At 45.8% G+C, this 22,204-nt stretch overlaps 1 protein-coding gene across 1 annotated transcript in view; it reads right to left on the reverse strand.

Moving 5' to 3' along the window:
• Positions 1 to 22,204, reverse strand: part of LOC146862124 (thioredoxin-like) — a 38,445-nt gene that overhangs the window by 11,437 nt on the left and 4,804 nt on the right. Inside the window, exon 2 of the mRNA XM_085641314.1 lies at positions 17,633 to 17,737. Within this exon, the coding sequence (XP_085497440.1) occupies positions 17,633 to 17,737 (105 nt within the window). The remainder of the gene's footprint in view (positions 1 to 17,632; positions 17,738 to 22,204) is intronic.

The following is a 22,204-nucleotide window of genomic DNA, read 5'->3' on the forward strand; positions in this document are numbered from 1 at the left end:
TTTACTACCAATGCTTTCAGGCTGTAACTGTGTGCAAACTATAAAGCTGGCCCAGAAGGTATCGGGGTGTCCGCAATGGCTGCATTATATGGGATTGCAAGGAGGCAGAGAGGATTTTTGGAGTCAGAATGGCCATTTTCTATCAAACCGAGGATGCGATTGATAAATACAAGCTAAGCAGTGCTGTAATATTCAAGATTGCAATTTTAAGTCACACCTAGAAAGCAGTACTCTGTGCAGCAATACCCATGTTCAGGTGTTGTGCTCCTTATACCTTTTAGTCTCTGGCAGTTACCAGGGTGTGATTGAGGTTGCTGGTGGGATTTCTGAAAGTGCACTGTTTTTTCCGCATATTTCTATATGCTAAGCTTCACATCAGCTGCTATATATTCTTAACCAGAAATGCACAAGAAATTCAATGCACTAAAATGAAGGTTACAGGGTTGCTAAATTTCCACATCACAGGGTGTACAGATGGAACACATGTTCATACTGATACACCATCTCATCTCGAATATTTGTTTAGAAACTGAAAACACATATCCTCAATACTCAAGTGGTGTGTGATGTAAACTATTAAATGACTGATCGGGTCATAAAACCCAGGAAACGCTCATGACTCCATGTTTAGGACCAGAACACACAGATGGGTGGAAAGAAGGGGAGTTTGATGATGGCTATTGGTTAGGTAAGGATATTAAATATAATGACATGTTTGTGCTAATCAAATGCAAAATGAAAGAAAGCAGTTTTAGACGATAGTGCGTATGCCCTACATCCATGTATTTTGACATCCTACCCATCTCCCACAACCCCAAATGAAACGAGATCCACAGCACATACTCGAACAAGGGGTGTAATTGAGAGAACATCTGACTTGTTGAAACCTCGTTTTCCGGTGCCTACATAAAAAGTGGTCTTGCATAACAGAATTGCTCCAGACAACCTATACCAAATAGAGGCAACCAGGAGAGGCCTATATATCATTGAGACCGACTCGGACATTAAAGATCCTGAGCCACTTGTTCAGCAGCCAACAGAGGACAGTAGAGCAGTGCGGGGGGTGGGGGGGGGGGGAGTGACTGAGATGGGACCACATTTATTTTATTCATATGTTTAAAAACACATTTTTAACTTTCATGCAAATTGTACGTAACGTCCAAATCCAATGTCGGTTACATCACCGAAAAGGATTACCTAGCACCATTGTTCCTTCCAGTTGAGTGCCCTTCACTGCTTCTTGGTATTGAGCAGCAGTAGTACAGCTGCTGCATCACAGTGCCATGCATCTGTTGCAGAGATGCTGTTCACACTGGAGAGGTCATAACCTTCTGTAGTGCCTCGAATGCAGAGGTAATTTGCCCCAAGCCCCTTGAGACGCCCCCACTAAAGTGGCCCAGTTGCAGATTTGCGGTCTCAAAAAGGTTGAAGTGGCATGTGCCAATCTACCACTCAAATGGGTTAACCGATCCATTCGTGCTCCAGTGCTACTTTACGCCTTTGATTGGTGTTATCCTCTGCAATTTGTAGGCATAATTTTTCAAGGGCATTATTAGGCTGTCCATGTTAGTGTCCATCTATGCTTGGTTTCCAGCTAATTATTGGGCCACATTATTGAAAGGAAATATTGCTGCACATACTGCAGTTTTTTTTTGTTCACTATTTATCTGCTTATGCTGCAGACGCTGAACTTACACCATGGCACCCTCAAGGCGACCAAACAGCTGGGTATTTGCATCTGTACCTTCCGATAACGATGCTTGAATGCCCCGAGATGACCCAAGGCAGAGTGCCGCATGCATTTGGAACACACTACTGTTGCGGCCTCACAACTAGCTGCAGGGTTGGACTACGAGGCCGTTGTTCACCGTCCTCATCCAATGATGGTGGCTGTGGGATGTATGAAGCACTGCTAGTGTTATGGGGTGAAGTCACTTAATTTCAATAGGATCTTCCACCATCATGTTTGATTCATCCTCTCCATCCACATGTGCCATCATTGTCTTCCTTAGGTTGATCTGTTTATAAACAATGGACTTGCAATTAATTTTGATATGAGGGAAATGTACTGTTTATACTTTGCTTTCATTTGTTTAACAACATTTCTAACATGGACTAGTGAGTGAATTTACTACGTCCCGTAATGCACTATGATTATCATTTTACATATCCTTACGAAAAGCTATGTATAATGTTACCTGATAAATACAAGTAGAAGGCAGTTTTGGAGCAAAAGATGTTGAAGTACAAAATTCATTTTGAGATGTTGCAGGTGCAGATATAAATAGTTGCAAAACCCGCAACTGCCTCTGGCTCCAAGGTAGTCTCCACCATCAACTTCAGGAGAGGCCCCTTTCTGTTGCCTGGGACTGCCTCACCCACATTGCAACTTTCACCTGTCTGCGCAACCTGAGGTTGTACCACTTCATCCTGATTTCTTGGAGAGCTATGAGTTACTCCTACAGCACTGAATTTCTGCTGCATCTCCAGCCAAATTCTTTTTCTGAGCCGCAGGGACAGTCATGGACGATTTTCCAAACAGGAGGTCATGGTTGTTGCAGCACTCCTGTTAAAATCTCAAGTTCTTTTTCTGAGAACTCAAATGTTCTTCTGCCTGGCCCCACCCACCAGACTCCTACTTGGCTGGCCATTGCTGCAGTGGAAAGCTGCGACTTGATGCTACAATTCAGTTTGCACTGGAAGCTTTACAATACCTCCCCTGGCTGCTTTCCAGCTTGAAATGAGAAGCACCCCTGGTTTGAAGTTCTTTTCTGTATTTGCGGCCAGGATCACAATATGGACAATCGCAAAATAAAATTACGAAAATAAAGCGGCTACTTTGCAAGTTGCAAATTATGGCCGTATATTGTATACATTCTAATTTCCTAATTATGATTTGCAAATAAAATGATAATTAGGAAATTGCAAATCAGAACTTTGACTCTAATCACAGATTCTGAAGGACAATAGGAGTAACAATAACCAAGGGCAATGTTCTTAATTCGTGCCTCTTCCAAATACTTTGAAAACCAATCTAAGCCATCTCAAGCCCTCCACCTTCATGAATAAGCTTTGGCAATGCCAATAGGTCTGGCTTTAAAGGAACGGTGTACAGTAACGAGAAGCATTACATGCAAACTGCATGGGAATGGATATGTATTTCGAGGAAGCAAAAAAAAAAAAAAACGTGAATAATATTGGTGTAGGTTAAACGGTCAGGTGACAGTTCCACTATCAAGCCAGGAATACACATCAATGTAGGTTAGTGGTTGCCCTCCTCCCATCTGTGCTGCTGCCACAGCCACAGAAAAACTACAAATTATCTAGTTCGTTTGACACTAATAGGATTGCAAGGTCACGTGTGCGCCCACGAAAGTTACAGCTCGATAAATAAACCTGAGCAGCTGCATTGAGGGCAAGCGCTATTTTGTGGAAGAATTCTATTACAGGACCGGAGGCTTCGTATTATGCTTCTCTTTCTATTTATTGCTACTCACAGCAGCCAATGGAAACTTTTCTTTATGCAAAACAAACTACATTTCCCATGATGCATACACCACATCACTTCCTGCAGGGCCCCATAAGAGCCAGTAACACCGGAACCAGTCCTCTTACTTTGCTGCTCACGCAGACAGTTAAGTTGAGAGCTCCGTTATTGACATTGATTGATTGTATTGATGGTATTGGCGATTTATGAGTACTGTTTATGGTTACAGTGGTTGTCGTGGCAACGGTTGCTGAGGCGCCTCGATTGTATTTACCCTTCAGGGTTGGGCGGACATAGCTCGGCGCTTGGTGCTCCGTGACTACCGCTGAGAGCGGGGAGGTGTTGGGGGCACTTGTGGCAGCGAGCGATCCGAGGCGCATATGCGCGGCTCTTCCTCCCCTTAGACGCAGCGATCAGCCGACTCGTTGGGAGACGGGACAGTGCGCGAGCGCTTAGTTTTGCATCCTTGTGGCACCGGTACCGCCCCGCCCTCGGCGGGTGTCCTGGAGGGCAATATTGGCGCTACGGCTTCCCTAGTATGCCAAAGACGCCAGGAGCCATTTACTTTCGGTTTAGATCGAGTTTCCACGTACGTAGCCCAATTGGGCTATTTTGGTAGGATTTGGGCTACGCACGTCGAAACGGCCCGTTTTTAGGTGTTTTGCTTTCGTTTGGGGTATTAGAGGCTGCGTTTTTCATCTGAGAGCACTGCTGACGCCTGGCTGGCTGAAAAAACGACCTGGGCCTGGAGGGAGCACACCTCCTTGAATCTTTATTCTTGCTCTCTGGCTCCACGACGCCCTGCAGTGCTGTAATAGAATCACAGCTGTTGCTGAGGAGCTAGGTACCGGTGCTGTTGTGCTTGGGTTGGCTCCCCTTTGATTATACCTCCTTGCTGTTGCCTTATGAGCAAATACGTTTATAAGTTTGGTTCCACCATGGAGAATTGGGTGCATTATGAGGAGGAAGACGCCTTGTATGAGGTGGAGACACCTGCCATTGAGGATAACATTGTTGAGGCCCTGGACGCTTCCGTGCAGGAGTCTGTCAACAAGGCCCTGGAGAAGGCGGTCCCGGGAATGGTGCAGCAGGCCTTGGCGACTGCATTGAAGCCTATTACCAGGCAACGGGAGAGGTTCGCGAAGCAGCATGGCTTCACTACCCCAGATGAATTTCCGGCGGGGGAGCCGCAGCCCAAGTCTTGGCCGCATTCTGATTCCTACAAGTCGCTGCCGCGCCCGGCAAGGGAGAGAGAGAGGGTGCAGGACACTGACACGGAGTCTTCCTCCTCGGACACCCCAGAGGACTCTCCTCCCCGAAAGAAGTCTCGGAAGGTTAAACATGCAGGGCCTTCTCCACCGGCTCCCACGCATTTTACATTCAACCCCTCGGATATCGTACACCCCAGATCTTCCGATTGGTTGCCTGCCCTGGAGGTGGCTGCATAATTGCACGAGAATTTGCGCAAGAGCTTCGATAAGGAGGTGCGCAACAGGCTGCGGTCTGAATGTCCCAGACCGGATCTCTCGATAAGGTGGCGGAAACGCCGGAGATTGACCAGAGTTTGCTTACCTTTCTGAAAAAGTTTGCCAAAGACCCCAAGAAGGGTTTAGACTGCGCATGGCGAGGGTGCCAGGATAAGCTTTTGGACGTGGTTGGACCCCTAGCAAAAATTTTGGAGATGGCACTAGAGGCGCAGGAATCGGGCACCGAAATGGACTCCTGTTTTGGCAGGCTGGACCCAGCGGGCTATCCGTCTATTGGGGAATGCCAACTGCGCTATCTCCACGGAGAGCAGGAAATCTATTCTGATGCGCATGGACCCTAACCTTACAGAGTTGGCTGCGGTGGAGCCGGGTCCGTTGGCGGACGGAAACCTCTTCGGCGATCGTTTCGTCAAAGATGTGGCGAAATATGTGGGTACCTTCACTACCCTGGACAAGGCCCAGGCTGGGATCAAACGTGTTTTCCAAGCTGGGGTTTTCAACCGGGCCGGCAGGGGACGCTCGTTTGTCCGTCAATATTCCCAAGGTCCTCCACGTGGAGACTTCAGACGGGGCAGAGGAGAGTGGAACTGCACCCGCGGTGGCACCTTCTATCCCACCAGACAGCGCTTCAACAAGCGGCGCTTTAACAAAGGTTCCTATCGTGGAGGGTTCTACGCCACAGAGTCTTCAAGCGAGCGCTCCAGATTTATTTCTTCTTCCGTGGGGGGGGGGCGTATTCGGCAGTTTTATCACAACTGGGTGCAAATATCACAAGACGCATGGGTTTTGCAGACAGTTCAGGGGTTCCACCTAGAGTTTTTTCAGGCGCCCCGTCAGGTACATCGTCCCGGACAGCTTTCTTTTTCCCAACTAGAGTGCGATTTCATAGATTCAGAAATAGACGGATTGCTGCAGAAACGCGCGATAGCTCCTTGCGAAGAGGGCCCTCGCGGTTTCTGCAGCAATATTTTTCTGGTGCAGAAGAAAGGAGGTGGTTACAGGTTGGTACTCAATTTGAAGGATTTCAATCACTTTGACTTACAAGCATTTCAAGATGGAGGGCATCCATCTGCTGAAGCAAGGGGACTGGTTTGTCCGCCTGGACCTGAAGGACGCTTATCTGTCCGTTCCCATCGCAGATTCCTTCAATTTCAATGGCGCAACCGGTGGTACGAATATTTGGTCCTTCCTTTCGGACTACTCAGCACCGTGGTGCTTCACCAAGGTTCTGAAACCGGTAGTTGCCTACCTCAGAGAACAAGGGGTTCACATGATTTGTCTATCTGGACGACATGCTCATTATGGCGCAATCGCCGGCGTTGGTAGCTCAACACTTGCGCATGACCATTCATATTTTGCAGAATCTGGGGTTCGTGATCAACGAACCAAAAATCGGTCTTCTCCCACACAGACTATAGATTTTCTGGGGTTCGTCATCAACTCTCAGATGGCCCAAGTCAGCCTTCCAAATTCCAAACTTCGGGATATCAAGAAGGAACTTCGCTCGTTCCTGAACAAACAGATGGTCTCGCACAGGGGGATTGCCTGGATAGCGGGACTTCTCGCGTCGTCTATTCAGGCAATATTTCCGGGTCCCCTACACTACAGGCCCCTGCAGCGACTCAAAATTCAACACTTGCAGAAGGGCCTTTCTTACACGGACGTAGTCCCTCTTTCCCAGGAAGTGAGGGAGGAGATGCAATGGTGGTTGGCCCACGTCGAGGCGTGGAACGGCAGAGCAATCTTTGGTTCTCTTCCAGAGGTGGTCATAAAATCCGACGCCAGGCGTTAGGGAGCGCGCTGCGGAACTATTTCCACAGGGGGACGATGGTCCCTAGAGGAGTTAGATCTTCACATAAATTGTCTAGACCTCCTCGCAGGCTCGTTTGTGATCCGGACGTTAATTCCCAGGCAGATCTCATGTTGCATCCTTCTTCGGATGGACAACATATCGGCGGTCCGGTACATCAACAAATTGGGGGGCACGAGGTACTCAATGTTGGTGGGGATAGCGAAGGCATTTTGGCACTATTGCCTGAACCATCAGATTTCCGTGATAGCAGAATACATTACGGGTCAGTCCAATGTGGTGGCGGATTGGAACTCTCGCCACCTCAGGGACTACAGAGACTGGCAACTTCTCCCACGCGTGGTTCGGTGGTTACAGGAGATTTGGGGACTTTGCCAGATTGACCTGTTTGCCTCCAAGCTGAACCGTCAAATGACGAGATTTTTCAGCTGGAGGCCGGATCCTCTGGCGCTGGCGACAGATGCCTTTGCGCAGGAGTGGACTCAGGAATTGAATTACGCGTTTCCACCATTCATCCTCATTCCCCGCGTGTTCACTCAGGTGATGCGCCAGAGAGCAGAAGTGATATTAGTGACTCCCTTGTGGAAGTCGCAGCCCTGGTTACCGTTGTTGCTGGAGGAGAGTTGAGACTTCCCCAGGAGGATTCCATGGTCCTCGACGATGCTCCAGGGCCCTCAGGGGGAGAAACACCCGATGGTTCTATCGGGGCACCTGTCCCTGATGGCCTGGAGACTTTTAGGCAGCGTTGGCAAATGCCAGGATTTTCGGACCAAGCTTCGAGCTTTTTCAATCAAGCGTGGGCCCCCTCTACCAGGAACCGATATTCTTCAGCCTTGGGATACTGGGTTCGTTGGTGCATGGGACAACATGTGGATCCCGTGGGGGCAGGATTACCCTATATTGTAAATTTACTACCGGAGAAGGCGTCGGAAGGTTTAGCGTACCGCTCTGTTAATAACTTCCGTTCCGCCATCTCGGCAGGCCACTCTCAGACCGAGGGCAAGCCTGTCAGAATGCATCCTTTAATATGCAAGCTCCTGAAGGGTATCAGAGTAGCTAATCCGCCCAAACCAAGGTACTCTTCTTTGTGGGATGTCTCACTGGTTCTGTCACTCTTTAATAGCTGGCCCGACAACAGGTTGTCCAGGAAACAATTGTCGGCCAAGCTGGCCATGTTGCTTTGCCTAGCAGCTTGTAGACATTCTTCGGATGTTAAAGCTCTTGATATTGCAGGTAGAGTATTTACTCCGGGAGTTTCGTTTTCTATTACTTCTAGAACTAAGACAATGTCACGCAGTGTGGATGATCATGCTTTTCCCGATAATGCTAAACTTTGTGTGGTTCAATGCCTCAAGGCATTATGAAGAATGTACCAGGTCTACCAGGCCGGAGGGGGTGGCACAAATATTAATTGCTCTGCAGAAATTGTACAAACCTGTGACAGTGGCTACCATCGCCAGATGGCTCAAAGATGTCATGTAAGAAGCAGGTGTTGATACTCAGGTCTTTGGTGCACATTCTGTCCGAGGCGCTATGGCCTCTAAGACTTTCATGTTGGGTTCCACCGTGCAAGATATTATGCATTCTGCAGACTGGTCGTCTGAATCAACGTTTAAACAGTTTTATTATAAACCAGTGGGTGATATATCCTCTGTTGTTTTTGGATCAGCGTTAAACTAGCATAATACGAAGCCTCCGGTCCTGTAATAGAATAAAAAATTAGCTAGCATTCGCGCCAAGAATTTTCAATTCTATTAAGGACACGGAGGCGAGGATTATCCCACCCGGTTAAATGACAATATTGTAATTTTTGCCCACCCGTTGTATACATACTCTGATTATACAGAAGTTACGGGTTGTTATCTCTGTTTTTTCAGATTTCCGAAAAGATGGACTAATCCTATTGGCAGATTGACGTTCTTCCCAGCTGGTCTGGTTCTTACACGTTGGAAGCTGTTGAACTTTATTATACTTATTGGACTCATTGTTCGGAGCAAAGAAAGAGGACTGGTTCCGGTGTTACTGGCTCTTATGGGGCCCTGCAGGAAGTGATGTGGTGTATGCATCATGGGAAATGTAGTTTGTTTTGCATAAAGAAAAGTTCATTGGCTGTTGTGAGTAGCAATAAATAGAAAGAGAAGCATAATCCTCGCCTCCGTGTCCTTAATAGAATTGAAAATTCTTGGCGCGAATGCTAGCTAATTTTTTACTCAACTTCTGCTGAATCAAAACATGCACTCCTGCTCACAACGTGTGAGCGGTGCCAAAGTCCGTTTTTAGTGGTATTCATAGTTGTAGACAGCTGCATTGTCAAGCCAGGCCATAATGACAGGTTATCCTGCTAAAAAAAAAAAAAACAATGGGATACTGGTGGATACGAGAACAGTACATACAATGCTTAAGCCCTACAACAGATCCCTTAGCTAGCATGCTAATCGCACATCTCTTCAATATAACAGCAGAATGCCCCAGTCACAAATAGGATGGCTAAGGCAAGACATGGTCTCAGGTACACTTTTCAAAGACTACGGTTCCAAACCACATAAAAGTGTAGCTTATAAAGCCTGAGACACTAGATGAAGCCTACATTTTTAATAATTCCATTGCTACCCTTATTTGAGTAAAACCCATTTTCAATGGCCTTGAGAGGATATGTGAACATCTGAAACAGCTGCCATCCGTGAGTTACCATTTTTATCAGAAACGGTATAGGTAGGAGATTACTGTGGTGGGGGATTTAGTATGTGAAAGTTCTAAGTACATCTACTTCAAGGTGCATGCATTAACTTACCAGGGACACGCTTACCGAAGGGCGCAACTACTATCCTAATTTTGTACTAGGATCATCAAGATGTCACACCGTATCCCACCACACACTTATCAAGAGAGCGCACCAGATTGGAATCAAGGGAGACTTACTCAAACACATCATTCCTCACGGGACGCATGCAGAGTCCGCCTACTCCCCTTCACTTTGGAAACACCACCAGCACCATCTACGGGGTCTCAAGGTTCATCCCTAAACCCCATCCTCTGCAACACTTACATGGCAACGCTAGCAGACAGTCAAAACCCACATATCCTACGCCTGGCTAATCCTCTCACTCTCAGCAGACCCCTCCACCACTAAGACCAACTTCAACAACAGCATGAATAAAGTCGCAGTCTGGATGAAGGACAACTGCATAAAGCTCAACACAGATCAGACCGAAGTGCTGATCTTCGGCAACCACGCCTTCCTCTGGAACCACTTCTGGCAGCCCACGGAACTCTAACCCATTTTCACACACAAAAAAAAAAAAAACTCAAACCTCTGCATCATCCTGGACAGCAAACTCGCCATGAAATGACAGACCAACAGTCTCCTCTGTCTGATTAATCTGTGCATGCTCTGAAGAATGTTCGAATGGCTCCTCAAACAAGAAAACCAGTCACGCAAGCCCCAATCACCAGCCATCTGGACTAGGGCAAAACACTGTACACTTGAACCACCACTGAACTCATAAGGCTCTAGACTATACAGAATTCAGTGGCCAGCTTGATCCTCAACCTGCCCAAACTGACCCACACCAGAGGAACCTCCACTGCACCCCCCCCCCCCCCATCTAAAAGAGAAGCCAGTCCAAACTACTGCTGCATGCCTACAAAGCACTCCACAACCAAGGACCAGCATACGTGAACCACCGCCTGATCTTACAACCATCCGGAAACCTTTGCTCCACCTCCCTCGCCCATCCGCTGCAGCTACAATGGAGGCCACGCCTCTCACCTCACTGCCAAGTCATGGCATGCTCTCCGTACCTCACCTTCTCTTACAAACTTCAGGAAGAGACTCCAGACAAAGCTCTTCGACCAAGACCAGTGACCCAGCGCCTGGATACTCTCACGGGTGATGAGCAGTGATCTGCAAGTTGACTGAGTGAACATGTCAGTAAGCCGCTCAACCAACAAAGCCATTTACAGGAATAACAGGTTTGTTATTTTACAAAATGACTTCATATGAGAGACTACTCCCTCAGACATCTGGAACACACTAATACACAAAGGAGATTAAGTATATTAAGGCACAGCAGCTTAAAAAGAAGTGCAGTTCACTTCTGACCTACTTGATTCCAACATATCAGAAGACTGAGCCAAGATATGACAAATAAGTCTACCTGAACAGGTTCTTTAAACGACTCTGGTAGTCTCCTAACTAAACAAGCATTGGGATAGCCAATAGGACTCCCCTTTGGGGCCCTATAAGTGCTTAGAGATATCTATTGACTTTCTTTGCGTTGTAGAACATTGTTAATGTTGTGCAGCATGTTTAAAAGATATGTTCATTTTTTTTAAAAAGTGTTTTAACCATTTGTTACTTTATATATAATCCAGAAAACATACAACTGAAGTATCTCGCCCCCGCAAGGTGGATGCCGCCACAAGCATAAGTGCAGTGCTTCAAAAGTGAAGACGGATGACTAAAGGCCCTCCTAGAGCAGCGCATGCGCGCTGCCTAGACGAGACCTAAAAAGGAAGCAGAGCCCATAACAGCATGGTACTCCGATTCAAGCAAATGGGGATCATGATGCTTAAAGCATCTTACCCCCCAAACTACAGTTCAAATGCAAATTCCAAGCATCTGCCAATTACAGGTTGCAACGAGAATGTTGCTTACATGTCAAACAGGCGAGTACCCCTACCGTGACTGCCCATCTGCATGCAAACCTGCTATTCAGTTTCATTTTTAGGCATAGTGTCACACTAGGCTAGTGTACGTTTGCTTAAGTCTAGCCCTCCCCATGACAATGATATGCCCAGAACATACCCTGGGACCTGGAGGGGGCACACCAAGTGTGTTTGTGGAGACAGGACTACTGTGTCTTTGTCCAGGGTGTGTATTACGCAAGGCAGTAATGCGTTTTGTGACAATTTGAAAAGGCTTTTTTCTGTGCCAGTGAGAGTATGATCTACTGACCTCTCACTTGCCATTTGGTTGGTTGCAGAGATGAGGGAGTTAGAACGGCAGTTTGTTATTAAAGGTAAGGGGGTTTCTAGATCAGGCTGCCATTTTATCAGTCCCAGATTTTTCAGGGGGGCTAATGACAGCCAGGTTTATTGCTACATGCTCCATAAAGCATTTCTTTACACAAAGGTGGTGTCTGGAAAGCAGACTGGAAATTACATTTGGCAAGGAACCAACCCAAGCCAGTTCTGAAGCATAAGACCGTGAATCCATCAACACCCAACTGGAAGAGGAGTATGAACATGAGGCAACTCCCAGGATTGCGGACAATCCTAAAACTACTACCTCGGATAGTGGACAAGCAGATCCATGATTTGGTTAATGTAAAATGTTATCAAGACCTGGCAAAGATGCACAGTGAACATTTAAAGAGCTTGAGGATAAGACTGCAAGGTAACATGCCTGAACTACGTAAATGACAAGAGGCAACAATCAAGATGTGCCAGTGCCAGTTAACATGGTCAAAGCAAGCACAAGAACCTATGGGGAATCACAACCTATGCGGCCAACACCAGCCACGCGGCCCACACCAGCCACAAATTAATGTAGATGCTCTTGCAGCATCCACAACTGGAATAATAATTAAAAAAAAAGTTTACTATATTTCCCCTTTTCACTACTCAGTTAAAATGCGTCCATAACTATTGATAATGGCATTAGCCCTAGTCCTACTACCTTGCCTTCCTTCATAAGGAGTGAGGCTCCGCTTCCCACCCAGATCTACCCCCAGCACATAAAAACGCTGCCCGCCCCGACCTACACCTGTACGTAAACAAGCCGAGCTAGCACTCCGATGTACCGCACCGGGATGGAGGGAGGGTCCTGGAAGGAAGGTGAGGGAGTAGGACTAGGAGTAATGCCATTTTCAATAGAAATGAATGCATTACCTCCCGTCCCTCCCTCATCACAAGTGAGGAAATAGCAAGCAGAAGAAAACAGACGGACAACTGGGTGATAAAGACCACCAAAATGTAATAACATGCCCCAAACACAGCAGATTAACATCCCTAGTCCATCAGAGGAAAAGACCCTGTGGCCCAGAACATTATCCAAACGTCCCAGAGTAGCAATCAGATAGTGATGGACAAACGTAGAGGGAGAAGACCAGGTCGCAGTCCTACAGATCACTACCACAGCGGTACCCTGCAACTCAGCAACCGTAGCCGCCATACTGCGAGATCGCCCCTGAACACCACTCAGCAACCGTAGCCGCCATACTGCGAGAACGCCCCTGAACACCACAGAAGGAGCCACCCCTTTAAGTTGGTAGGCCATCAAGACCGTGGCCCGAATCCAACAACTCAGCGTAGCCATGGAAGGCTTAACACCCTTTTAAGTCGGACCAAAGTTAACGAACAAAGCGTCCACCTTCCGGAAGGACTCCACAACCTGCAGGTACACCACAGTAAAGCACGCCATACATGCAGACAGTGCAAACGAGATTCCTCAGCGGAGTAGGACAGATGTCAGGCGAAATAACCTCCGGACAGGTTTTGCCTCATTGACCTTAGGGATAAAGGACGGCAGGGCTCTACAAATCCACTCTCCCGCTCGCATTTGCGAGGGAGAATTGATGAGGACGATCTATTTTTAGGTCCTACTCGCCCTTTCTGGCAAGTAGGAAGACAAACTAACTTTTGTCCTCTGTCTTTGAAAACGGAGCAAAAGTGACAAGATAACAAGATTTAAAGGCATTTTTATTGCTCACAAAGGGAATGAGCAATAAAGATACCTTTAAATCTGGTTATCTTGTCACTTTTGCTCAGTTTTCAGAGACGGAGGTCAAGTAGGTTGCAGTGAGGTTGAGGGGATTTATCAAGGGACTAAACCTGCAGGACTAGTACCATTTTTCAGATTTTTCAAACCCTGGACGGGATCGGCACCAAAACCATCCGATCCGAAAAGATCTTGCAGCAAGGATATTTACAAGACAAAGCCCCCAACTCACCCAAGCGTTGCGCCACGGTGATGGCCACCAAAAGACAAGTCTTAAAAGTCAAGAGTCAACTAGAGACCCTCAAGGGTCTCAAAGGGAGGACCGGACAGGACATCCAACACCAGCTGCAAATTTGAATAAGAAGAGGACCTGACCGTGTGAGGAAACAAATTCAACAAATCCTGAAAAAAACAAGGCATCAGAACCCCCCCCCCCCCCCCCCTCAAATTACACCAGAAGCCCCGAAAAGCCTGAATAGCTGCCAACTGCACCAGCAGAAAAGCCACTGACAACCCAGGATGAGCCCCACCCTGAAGAAACTGCATCACCAAAAAGAGGACAGCTATTGTGGGATCGACTCCAATCCCTAGCACAGGACAGCAGAGTGGAGGAGCCACAGGTAGCCTGCAAAGTAACAGCCAAATTGTCAGGAACCCCTAACACAGCTAAGCCCTGCCGCTCAACCGCCAGGTGTAATCTCTGCATGGGGAAGGGCCCGAAACACCAAAGGGGAAGGAACCACCAATAGGACACACTGCCAGTCGCAACACAACCCGGTCAGGAGAGGAAACCAATTCGCCCGAGGCCACCGGGGCGCAAACACCTGAGCACAGTCCCTCCGGACCTACACCAGAAAGGCCCAGAGAAGCGGAAGGGAAGGCATACAAAAGACCCCGAGGCAAAGGAGAGGTCAAGCTGTCGACTCCCATAGCCCCGGGACACCAGCCCAGAGAACAGAACAGGGCCACCTTGGAATTCCCCAGGTCTGCTAACAGGTCCACCTCAGGGAGGCCCCACCGACTGGTCGAACAAACTGGGAAGGTGGGGGGGGGGGGGGGAGAGAAGAAATCCTGGGACCAGGATGTACCATTAACAAGTCTACTCTACGGAACAAAAAGAAACGGAGTATATTTGATCAGAGGGGCTGGGGAAATTATAAAAACTTGCAAATGTCAGGGATTAAGTCTATGCATACGGGGAGGAAGTCATACAATTGAGCAAAAAAATGCAGGCCAAATATTATAGGTTAAGAGTCCTAAAAAGAAGTCAAGTGTTCAGTGCTAATCACTGCTTCAAGCCATATCAGAATCAGGTTTATGGCAGAGGATAAAATTTCCTTGAGGTCTTCAAACCAACAGAGTAACCCCTGCTGATGTCTAGCGTCCTACAAAAATGTACCCTTAAGTCTCAAACAAGTGAAAACTCACTCTCCACATACCTCACGTGATCTATTTTATTTTCATTAGTTTTAACTGAGTAGTTTCTCTATACTAGCATAACTCAAGTGTTCATAAAGTACATTTTGAGTCGAATGCCAAGGTTTTTGCACTTATTTTATTAGTAAACTCAGTGAATGGTACAGCGTCTATTTAAAGATTTACTTACATCTGCTGTTCACACCAGATTCCTATTACCTTGTAATTACATATGCAGAGCTATCCCCCCACGCATAGCTCAGTGTTTTGATTATTAGGTTTATGTTCTATGCGCTTATAGTAAAAACTAATGAAACTCCCCAGTGTACAACTGAGCATTGAAACGGATTTTCACAAGTTAAAGCTCATCTGTTGTATATATGCCAGCTCGTAAAGGTCAAGTAAATTGGCAACGCTTTCGATTACCATAACGATTTCATTACATCTTGACAACCGGCAAAATCACTATCACCTTTGGGTATTAGCAGAAAGTGTTGCAAAACATGTTTAAGAGCCTCCATCAGATTGGAAAATGTAGCTTTTGAGGAAGTGCAATTTACCCCAAAACTTGCAGGCCAACTCAACCTTACAGCAAAAAACTTTGTGAACAGGCTATGCTTACCAACTGAAACCTTCACTCTAAAGCAGAAATCGGAGGGGTTAGAAATCAGGTCCCTAGTTGGCAGAGGTAAGCACCCTGTTTAAGTAGGGACTCCAATTCTAGTCAGGTTAAGTCAGACATTTAAAATCAGCCTATGCTCACTCATTGGGAGCCTGGCACAGAGCAGTCAGGCTTAACACAAGAGGCAATATGTAAACCAGTTGTACATACGGTAATAGTGAAAACACCACACAGACAAGACTCCACAATGAGGTATGAAAAGTAGTTTACACTTCAAAACAAGATAAAAACAATAAGAATTTAATAAAATAACCAAGTGTTGTTATCTGTATCGTGGGGGAGGTGAAATCAGTGCTTTGTGTGAGGCCAGGCCACTTTCTATTCAGGTATGCATATGAGCTCCTCCCCTTCCTTTTGCCCAGGAAAACCCATCAGTACGCAGATGCAGCAGAGTGCCCTATGCTTGTGGCTGTCTAGAGGGAATGTACAAGGTGTAGCTGTCACCCCAGACATGTATTGGAGACAGGCTGTAAGGCATACAAGACAGCTAAGATCAGAGAAATGACATTTCTAAAAGTGGAATTTTAGATTAATACCATATCCAACTGTATCACTAGAGGATTTGCCATTATCAATTAAGTGGCATAAAACAAAGCAGCTACTCATTTGCAATCAGGAATTACACTAAAGGTTATTTAAGGAATTCTCAATGTTTACCTATGAAAGGAGCACAGTAGTGAAACCGAACTTGGGTGGTTGTCACTACCAGGACATGCAAGACAAAAAAGCTACATGTCAAACCTTTCACTTGCACAGCACCCTGCCTATGTAGCCAACTATGGCCTACCTTAGGGGTGACTGATAAGTAATGAAAGAGGAGTTAAGACTTGACAAGTAGTTGAAAATGCCAAGTAGAGGTGGCAGTAAACTGCAACCACAGGCCCTGCAGTGGCCGGCCTGAGTTAGGTTTGAAAGGCTACTTCTGTGGGTGGCCCAATCAGTGCTGCAGGCCCACTAGTAGTATTTGGTTTACAGGACCTGGGTATATGGTACACCACTTTACTATGGACTTATAAGTGAACCAAATATACCAATCATGGAGAAACTAATCCTCATTTTATATAAGAGCCCACACACTATCACTGGTCAACAGTGGTAAAGTACTCAGAGTCTTAAAGCCAGCAAAAACAAAGCCAAAACAGGAGGTCATCAAAACGTTTGGGGTAACCCTGCAAAAAGGGTCAGTGCCAAAACAAGGCAATGCTAACGTGTTTCTAGGAGCATCGCCAAGACCCTTGCATGTCCATACAGGATGAAGTGCATCTTAGTAGTCTGGCATGGAATAAGATGGTTTTGGGCAGTGAAAAATCTCCATGAACAAAAAGCAACTAGTGTCCTTTACGGACCTCCAGCACTTAAGGGCATCTGACCCGGAAAGGAACATATCTTAAGTGCAATGGGCTGTTCAAAATAATTAGTATGGTGGGTATGTGAAAGGAAGCTCCTAAGATTGCTCTAGACACTGGTACAATGACAGACTCGCCACATTGTAGAGAAACTGCAATGACTGCCAAAAGAATTCTTAAGAGTGTAAATGTAAATCCATATTAGAGTGTGGTTGAGCTTTTTAGAAAAGTTAAGTTAGCAAGATACCTTGCTTTCTTCCACAGACGTCCCTTTTAAAATCTTACAAAGTGGCAGTAGCAAGCACACCAAGTGTACTCACAGTTTTGATTCAAAGTAATTTAAACAATCAATCCGCATTGCTAGTGAAACTAAAGAAACAGTCTACAAAATGTGTTTTGTGAGGCAACTTAATAACTTGCTTTTTAATAGAGATTCATAACACATGCCCGCCATGTCCAAGTGCAGAAGGATGACTGCAGTCAGACTTACCAGGATCTGAAGTTTTGAAACATAATCGCACGTGTCAGCTGCAAGAGGCTAGCTCTTACACATCCTCTCAGCACTAGATTACCACATTTTGTTTTGCATACATAGATGCACCACAGTTTAGAACAATTCATGCTGGATCACTGTTTCCATGAACAAGGAAAGGTGCAGTATATCAATTGAGACATCTACTTACTTCAAAGAAGGGTGCAATCATTTTGCATGGTCCACACCACGTAGCTGTAAAGTCGACCACCACCAGTTTGCCACCAGCACCTGTCAAGGCTTTGTTGAATTCATCCTATGAAAAAAATCAAATTAGATGCAATTGATGTTAAATTGAGTTATTCAGTCATGTAACAGAACAGAGGCTTCATTTTCCTACAACAGAGAAGCTTTTTGTCACTCTGCAATTTACATCAATGAACTTACCTTCGACAGGGAAGTCTTAAGAACCGCATCTTGGGGGGGGGGGGGGGGGAAGATAGAGTAAAGTCAACAGAAGCTTGTACAAATTACTTCAGAAATTGGATACAAGCCTGACACTGGTACTATAATATACCAAACCATCTACTCAATATTTTCATCCGATAGCAACATCTACACTTAGGTTGACAAATTTACAAAATGGAATACAGCAGCATGAAGAAACTAGATTTAAGAAACTCAAACTTAAAAGTTAATCAACTTGACAAACCCAAAAAGACAAATATCTTGCGATTAATAAAAGTAGTTAATTAACCTTGGTACCAAATCCCCAACTTTAAATGGGGAACAAATCTTACACATCGTAAAATACTACAAGTTGCACAAATAGTAGAAACATTTGGTAGAGATGTATACAAGTAGGACCAAGCATTTGCAAGGCAATAGGTCTCGCATTTACGCAAGTTTAAGCTTGTGTTAAAAACTAAAACAAAAAAAAGGCCATGTTAATTGCAATGTCAATAGCTGAAACTTGTGTAGAAGCAAGACCTATTGCATTGCAAATGCTCGTTATATACAGTTTACAGCTCCATTAATGTCCCAAAAATCTATTCCTCATCTGGACGTGGCCACTTGAGCAACACATGGCCCTGGTCAGTCTGTCGTTTTTAATAAATCTTTTGAAGGGACCAATGATCTTTGAGACACAGAGCTGTGTATCACTCCTTACCGCTTCCCCAAACGCACGTGTTAGCAGGGAGGCCGCTGTCCATGAATGTGAGAACCATTCCTTTGGAAACACAATAAGTCTGGTGCGCACAGCACCCGTTACTCGTGTATATCCCAGTAGATCAAATGACCCTGTCCAACAAGCGACGGCAGAGCTCGGACAATGGCAGCTATTTTAATCTGCGCAGCTATGATAGACAAGCCATTCACAGACATGTGCTCATTTTAGGCTCTCAGCAGGAGGAGGAGCAATCAGGGGGACTGAAGAACCTTCAGGAGCTGTGAAGGGCGAGCTGAGCTAGAGCGACGTCACTGTGGAGATGAGGGTCACACTGACTATCCGAGTAGAAAATAGCAAAAGTTAGCACTAATGTTGGAAATGTTTTGGCCACTGTATACCTTTGAATAGTCTGATGGTGATCCCTGCAGCTCAGCGCATTTAAAACAGAGAGGGGCGACATTGATTGCCAGTGGTAACAGATTCCATAAAGGACTTGACTGGAAGAAAATGTGCTTCTCCCATCTGGATGATTCTTAATCGTTCACATATAGAGAAGACTACGGCAGCTGATAGCATGATCTGTACTTACTTGGTGCACTTTTGATTAAGTCCTTAAGTGCGGCCCACCTGGAACGTCTTAGTGAGAAGGCAAGCTGCTTGGTGTCTTTTTTGCTTTTCAAATGCCGGTGTTTGTGTTATTTTGGCAATGTGTCTAAAGTGCTGCGCATGTTCATCCATCGCTCTTTTACCCTGTCAGAAATCACCATGTTGTTCATCAGGGTCTCAGACAGGGGAAACGAGATGCGATAGCTGCTGGTGTGCGGTTGCGAGCAGCAGCATAGATTTCCAATAATCGCGCCTGCGTCTGGGCACGATAATTGGAAACATATGTTGCGCGTAACCACAAGCATTAGGCCGTGGGAGTTAACATGGGTGGGACAATAAGCCTTTGCCCAATTGCATGCTGTCTTTGTTAAAAAGACAGCACGCAAAAGCCAATAGACGGGGACAAAACCAAAACCACATGCGAGCGTGTAGTGAGTTTTCTGGAAGCCCTTACATGAAGTCGAGCAGAGCAGCGCATGCGCGCTGTGCTAGGCTCGACCTACAAATAAAACAGGTGTTCTAGTGACCAAACTCCTACCAGGAAATAAAACTAGGATACCCCCAGGCTGCCCGCACCCCCACACATCCCAAACGAGGTACCAATAGAAGTTACAGGGATTGTGGCATTGGTAGACGAAATGTTATGAGTCGGGTAGAAAACAGGCTTAAACGCCAAAATACACACATGTAGTGTAATATGTGAAACACCAACACCAAGGCAACTCCACAATCTAGAAAGCCATCGGACCACACAGGTGCAATGAAAGGAATTTGTGAGGGGTGGACCCGCCTCAGTGCCCTTGTCCTCATTTTTGGGCACCGCCCCTTAAACACCAAGTTGCCCGAGAGGATGTGACCAGGAGCTGCAGCACAGTGCACACTTGCCGTTCTGTGCGCCCTGGCCCCTAAGCTGGTGTGTACATCCTCTGGCTGGCTCAGTACTACTGGACCTTACCCGTAGTGTTGTATTGGGGAGTTGGATGACCCATCTGCTAACTAGGATGCTAGTTAAGGATTCTAGATCTCACGCCTAAACAGGGTCAGATGGGAGTGAAAATTGCCACTGGTCCGCCCATCGCAGCTGTGACGCACATGTCCAACAGAATGGCAGAGGCCATTGCATCAGTGGAAGTGATGAGACTCCACTGTGACTGTACCACTGTCTCCTCCCGCCGCATCTTGTGAGCTGAGGCGACAGTAAATGTCCTCGGTCAGCACATCGTCAGATCAGTGAAGGGCCTGGGCCAAAGGTGGTCCCGGGTCCTAAACGTCACACCCCCCTAAGGGGGGGGAGCGATCTGCCCATTACACAAGACAACTGGACAGATTAGAGGAAAAGCACAACATGCAAGAGGAAAACCAGTATGGGCCAGGAAAATGGGAGTAACCAAGAGACTACAGTTAGTTTTAAATAAAGGGGGCAATATCGCAGAGTGGCAAAACGGAAAGGAAAAGCAGAAGCCTAGGCCTATAGGCAACGCTATCGGCAACCAAAAGCTTTGGAGCTCTAACAGGTTTGTGCCCTCAACTTAAGTTCATGGCGTTGTGCAGATAGATTCTGAAGAAAGACTACTTCAGATGATGGAGTGGTGGAGCAATCAACTAGATCAGGTGTCTTTAACCTGTCGATCACGATCTACCAGTAGCTCAGATATTAGTAGCTCAGAGCCTTCAGTTCATTTTTCAATCAGCACAGGGTCACATTTTGCTTTTAAAGTTAAGGAAAGTCTGTTTATTTTGTATTAATATCATCAGGCTGCAAAGCCTGATAATGAGCAGTGCTGGAGTCAGATTTATGACCCAGGGCAGAGGTGAAGAACTGAAGGACATTGAGGTATATAAATCTTAAATAAAATTCCTTGTCAAATTAATATTGGAGCAGGGGTACAAAATGGTTTCTGAATGCTTTGAAATGGGAGAAAATTAAAATGAGTTAACTGAATGATTAAGTGGACTTCATTTTAATTTTATCCCATTTCAAGGTGTTGCATTCCAAACAGCAGGCGTCCTGCTCCCAGTGGCCAGTAGACACCCCATATTTATAACAGAAAATTTCTGCCATTTATTTTTAAATGGGAAACCTTTTAAAGTTAGTAAAAATATTTCTATGAAACAGTCAATGTTTCTCTGCTTCCAATTAAGCCAATTATATCTTAATATTTTATAACTCATGTTTTTTCACATTAAATTACTCCCATTTAAACAAAAAACTGTGGGGCACATTATCAAGCATGGAGTTAAAATTAATGCTGCTTTAGTGGCAGAAAACTGCCGCTAAAGCGGCGATAATGGGCTTGATAATATGCACTTGAGGATTCCTATAGAAGCCCATATTGACACCAAAACATGGGCTTCTATGGGAATTCGAAGGGCATATTATCAAGCCCATTATCGCCACTTTAGCTGCAGTTTTCTGCCGCTAAAGCAGCAATAATTTTAACTCTGTTTCTTGATAATATGCCCCTGTATTTTTCGGTTGCAAACAAGGCATCAGTCTAAAGGGGGATTCACCCAAAGCAGGCATCTTGCTTTCAATAGCTGGTAGACACTGTGCCAAATTTGTAGTTGAAAAATAGTCATTTAAGTGAGAGAAATTTAAAGTGCAGAAAATGTTCGTTATCAACATTTTTTGCAGAACATTTAGCTGCACTTTAAATTTCTCCCAATAAAAAAAAAATGGTTTGTATTACACATGTAACAACCACGTATGGTGGAACACGTCCTGTGCTACAAGTACATATTACAGACTCATCCATCCACCCATATACCATTCATATGCACACATGCTCCTGAATCCCCAAAGACCAGGCTTTCACTGACACATGCCAGCCCTGTCAGTGCCCTTAGTCAAAGTATTTTGTTCAAACCATAGTCTTTGGTTCTATGGACATTTGGGTTTAATCCATGAAACTGGGCATGGGGGTGTCTGGTAGCATTGCACGAGTGGCGTAGCCTTCAGTAGTTCACAATGATTCACTGATCTGAGGCAGCTCACTACAGAAAAGG

This window comes from Triturus cristatus, chromosome 2_2 (genome assembly GCF_964204655.1).
Source record: "Triturus cristatus chromosome 2_2, aTriCri1.1, whole genome shotgun sequence".
Lineage (NCBI taxonomy): Eukaryota > Metazoa > Chordata > Amphibia > Caudata > Salamandridae > Triturus > Triturus cristatus.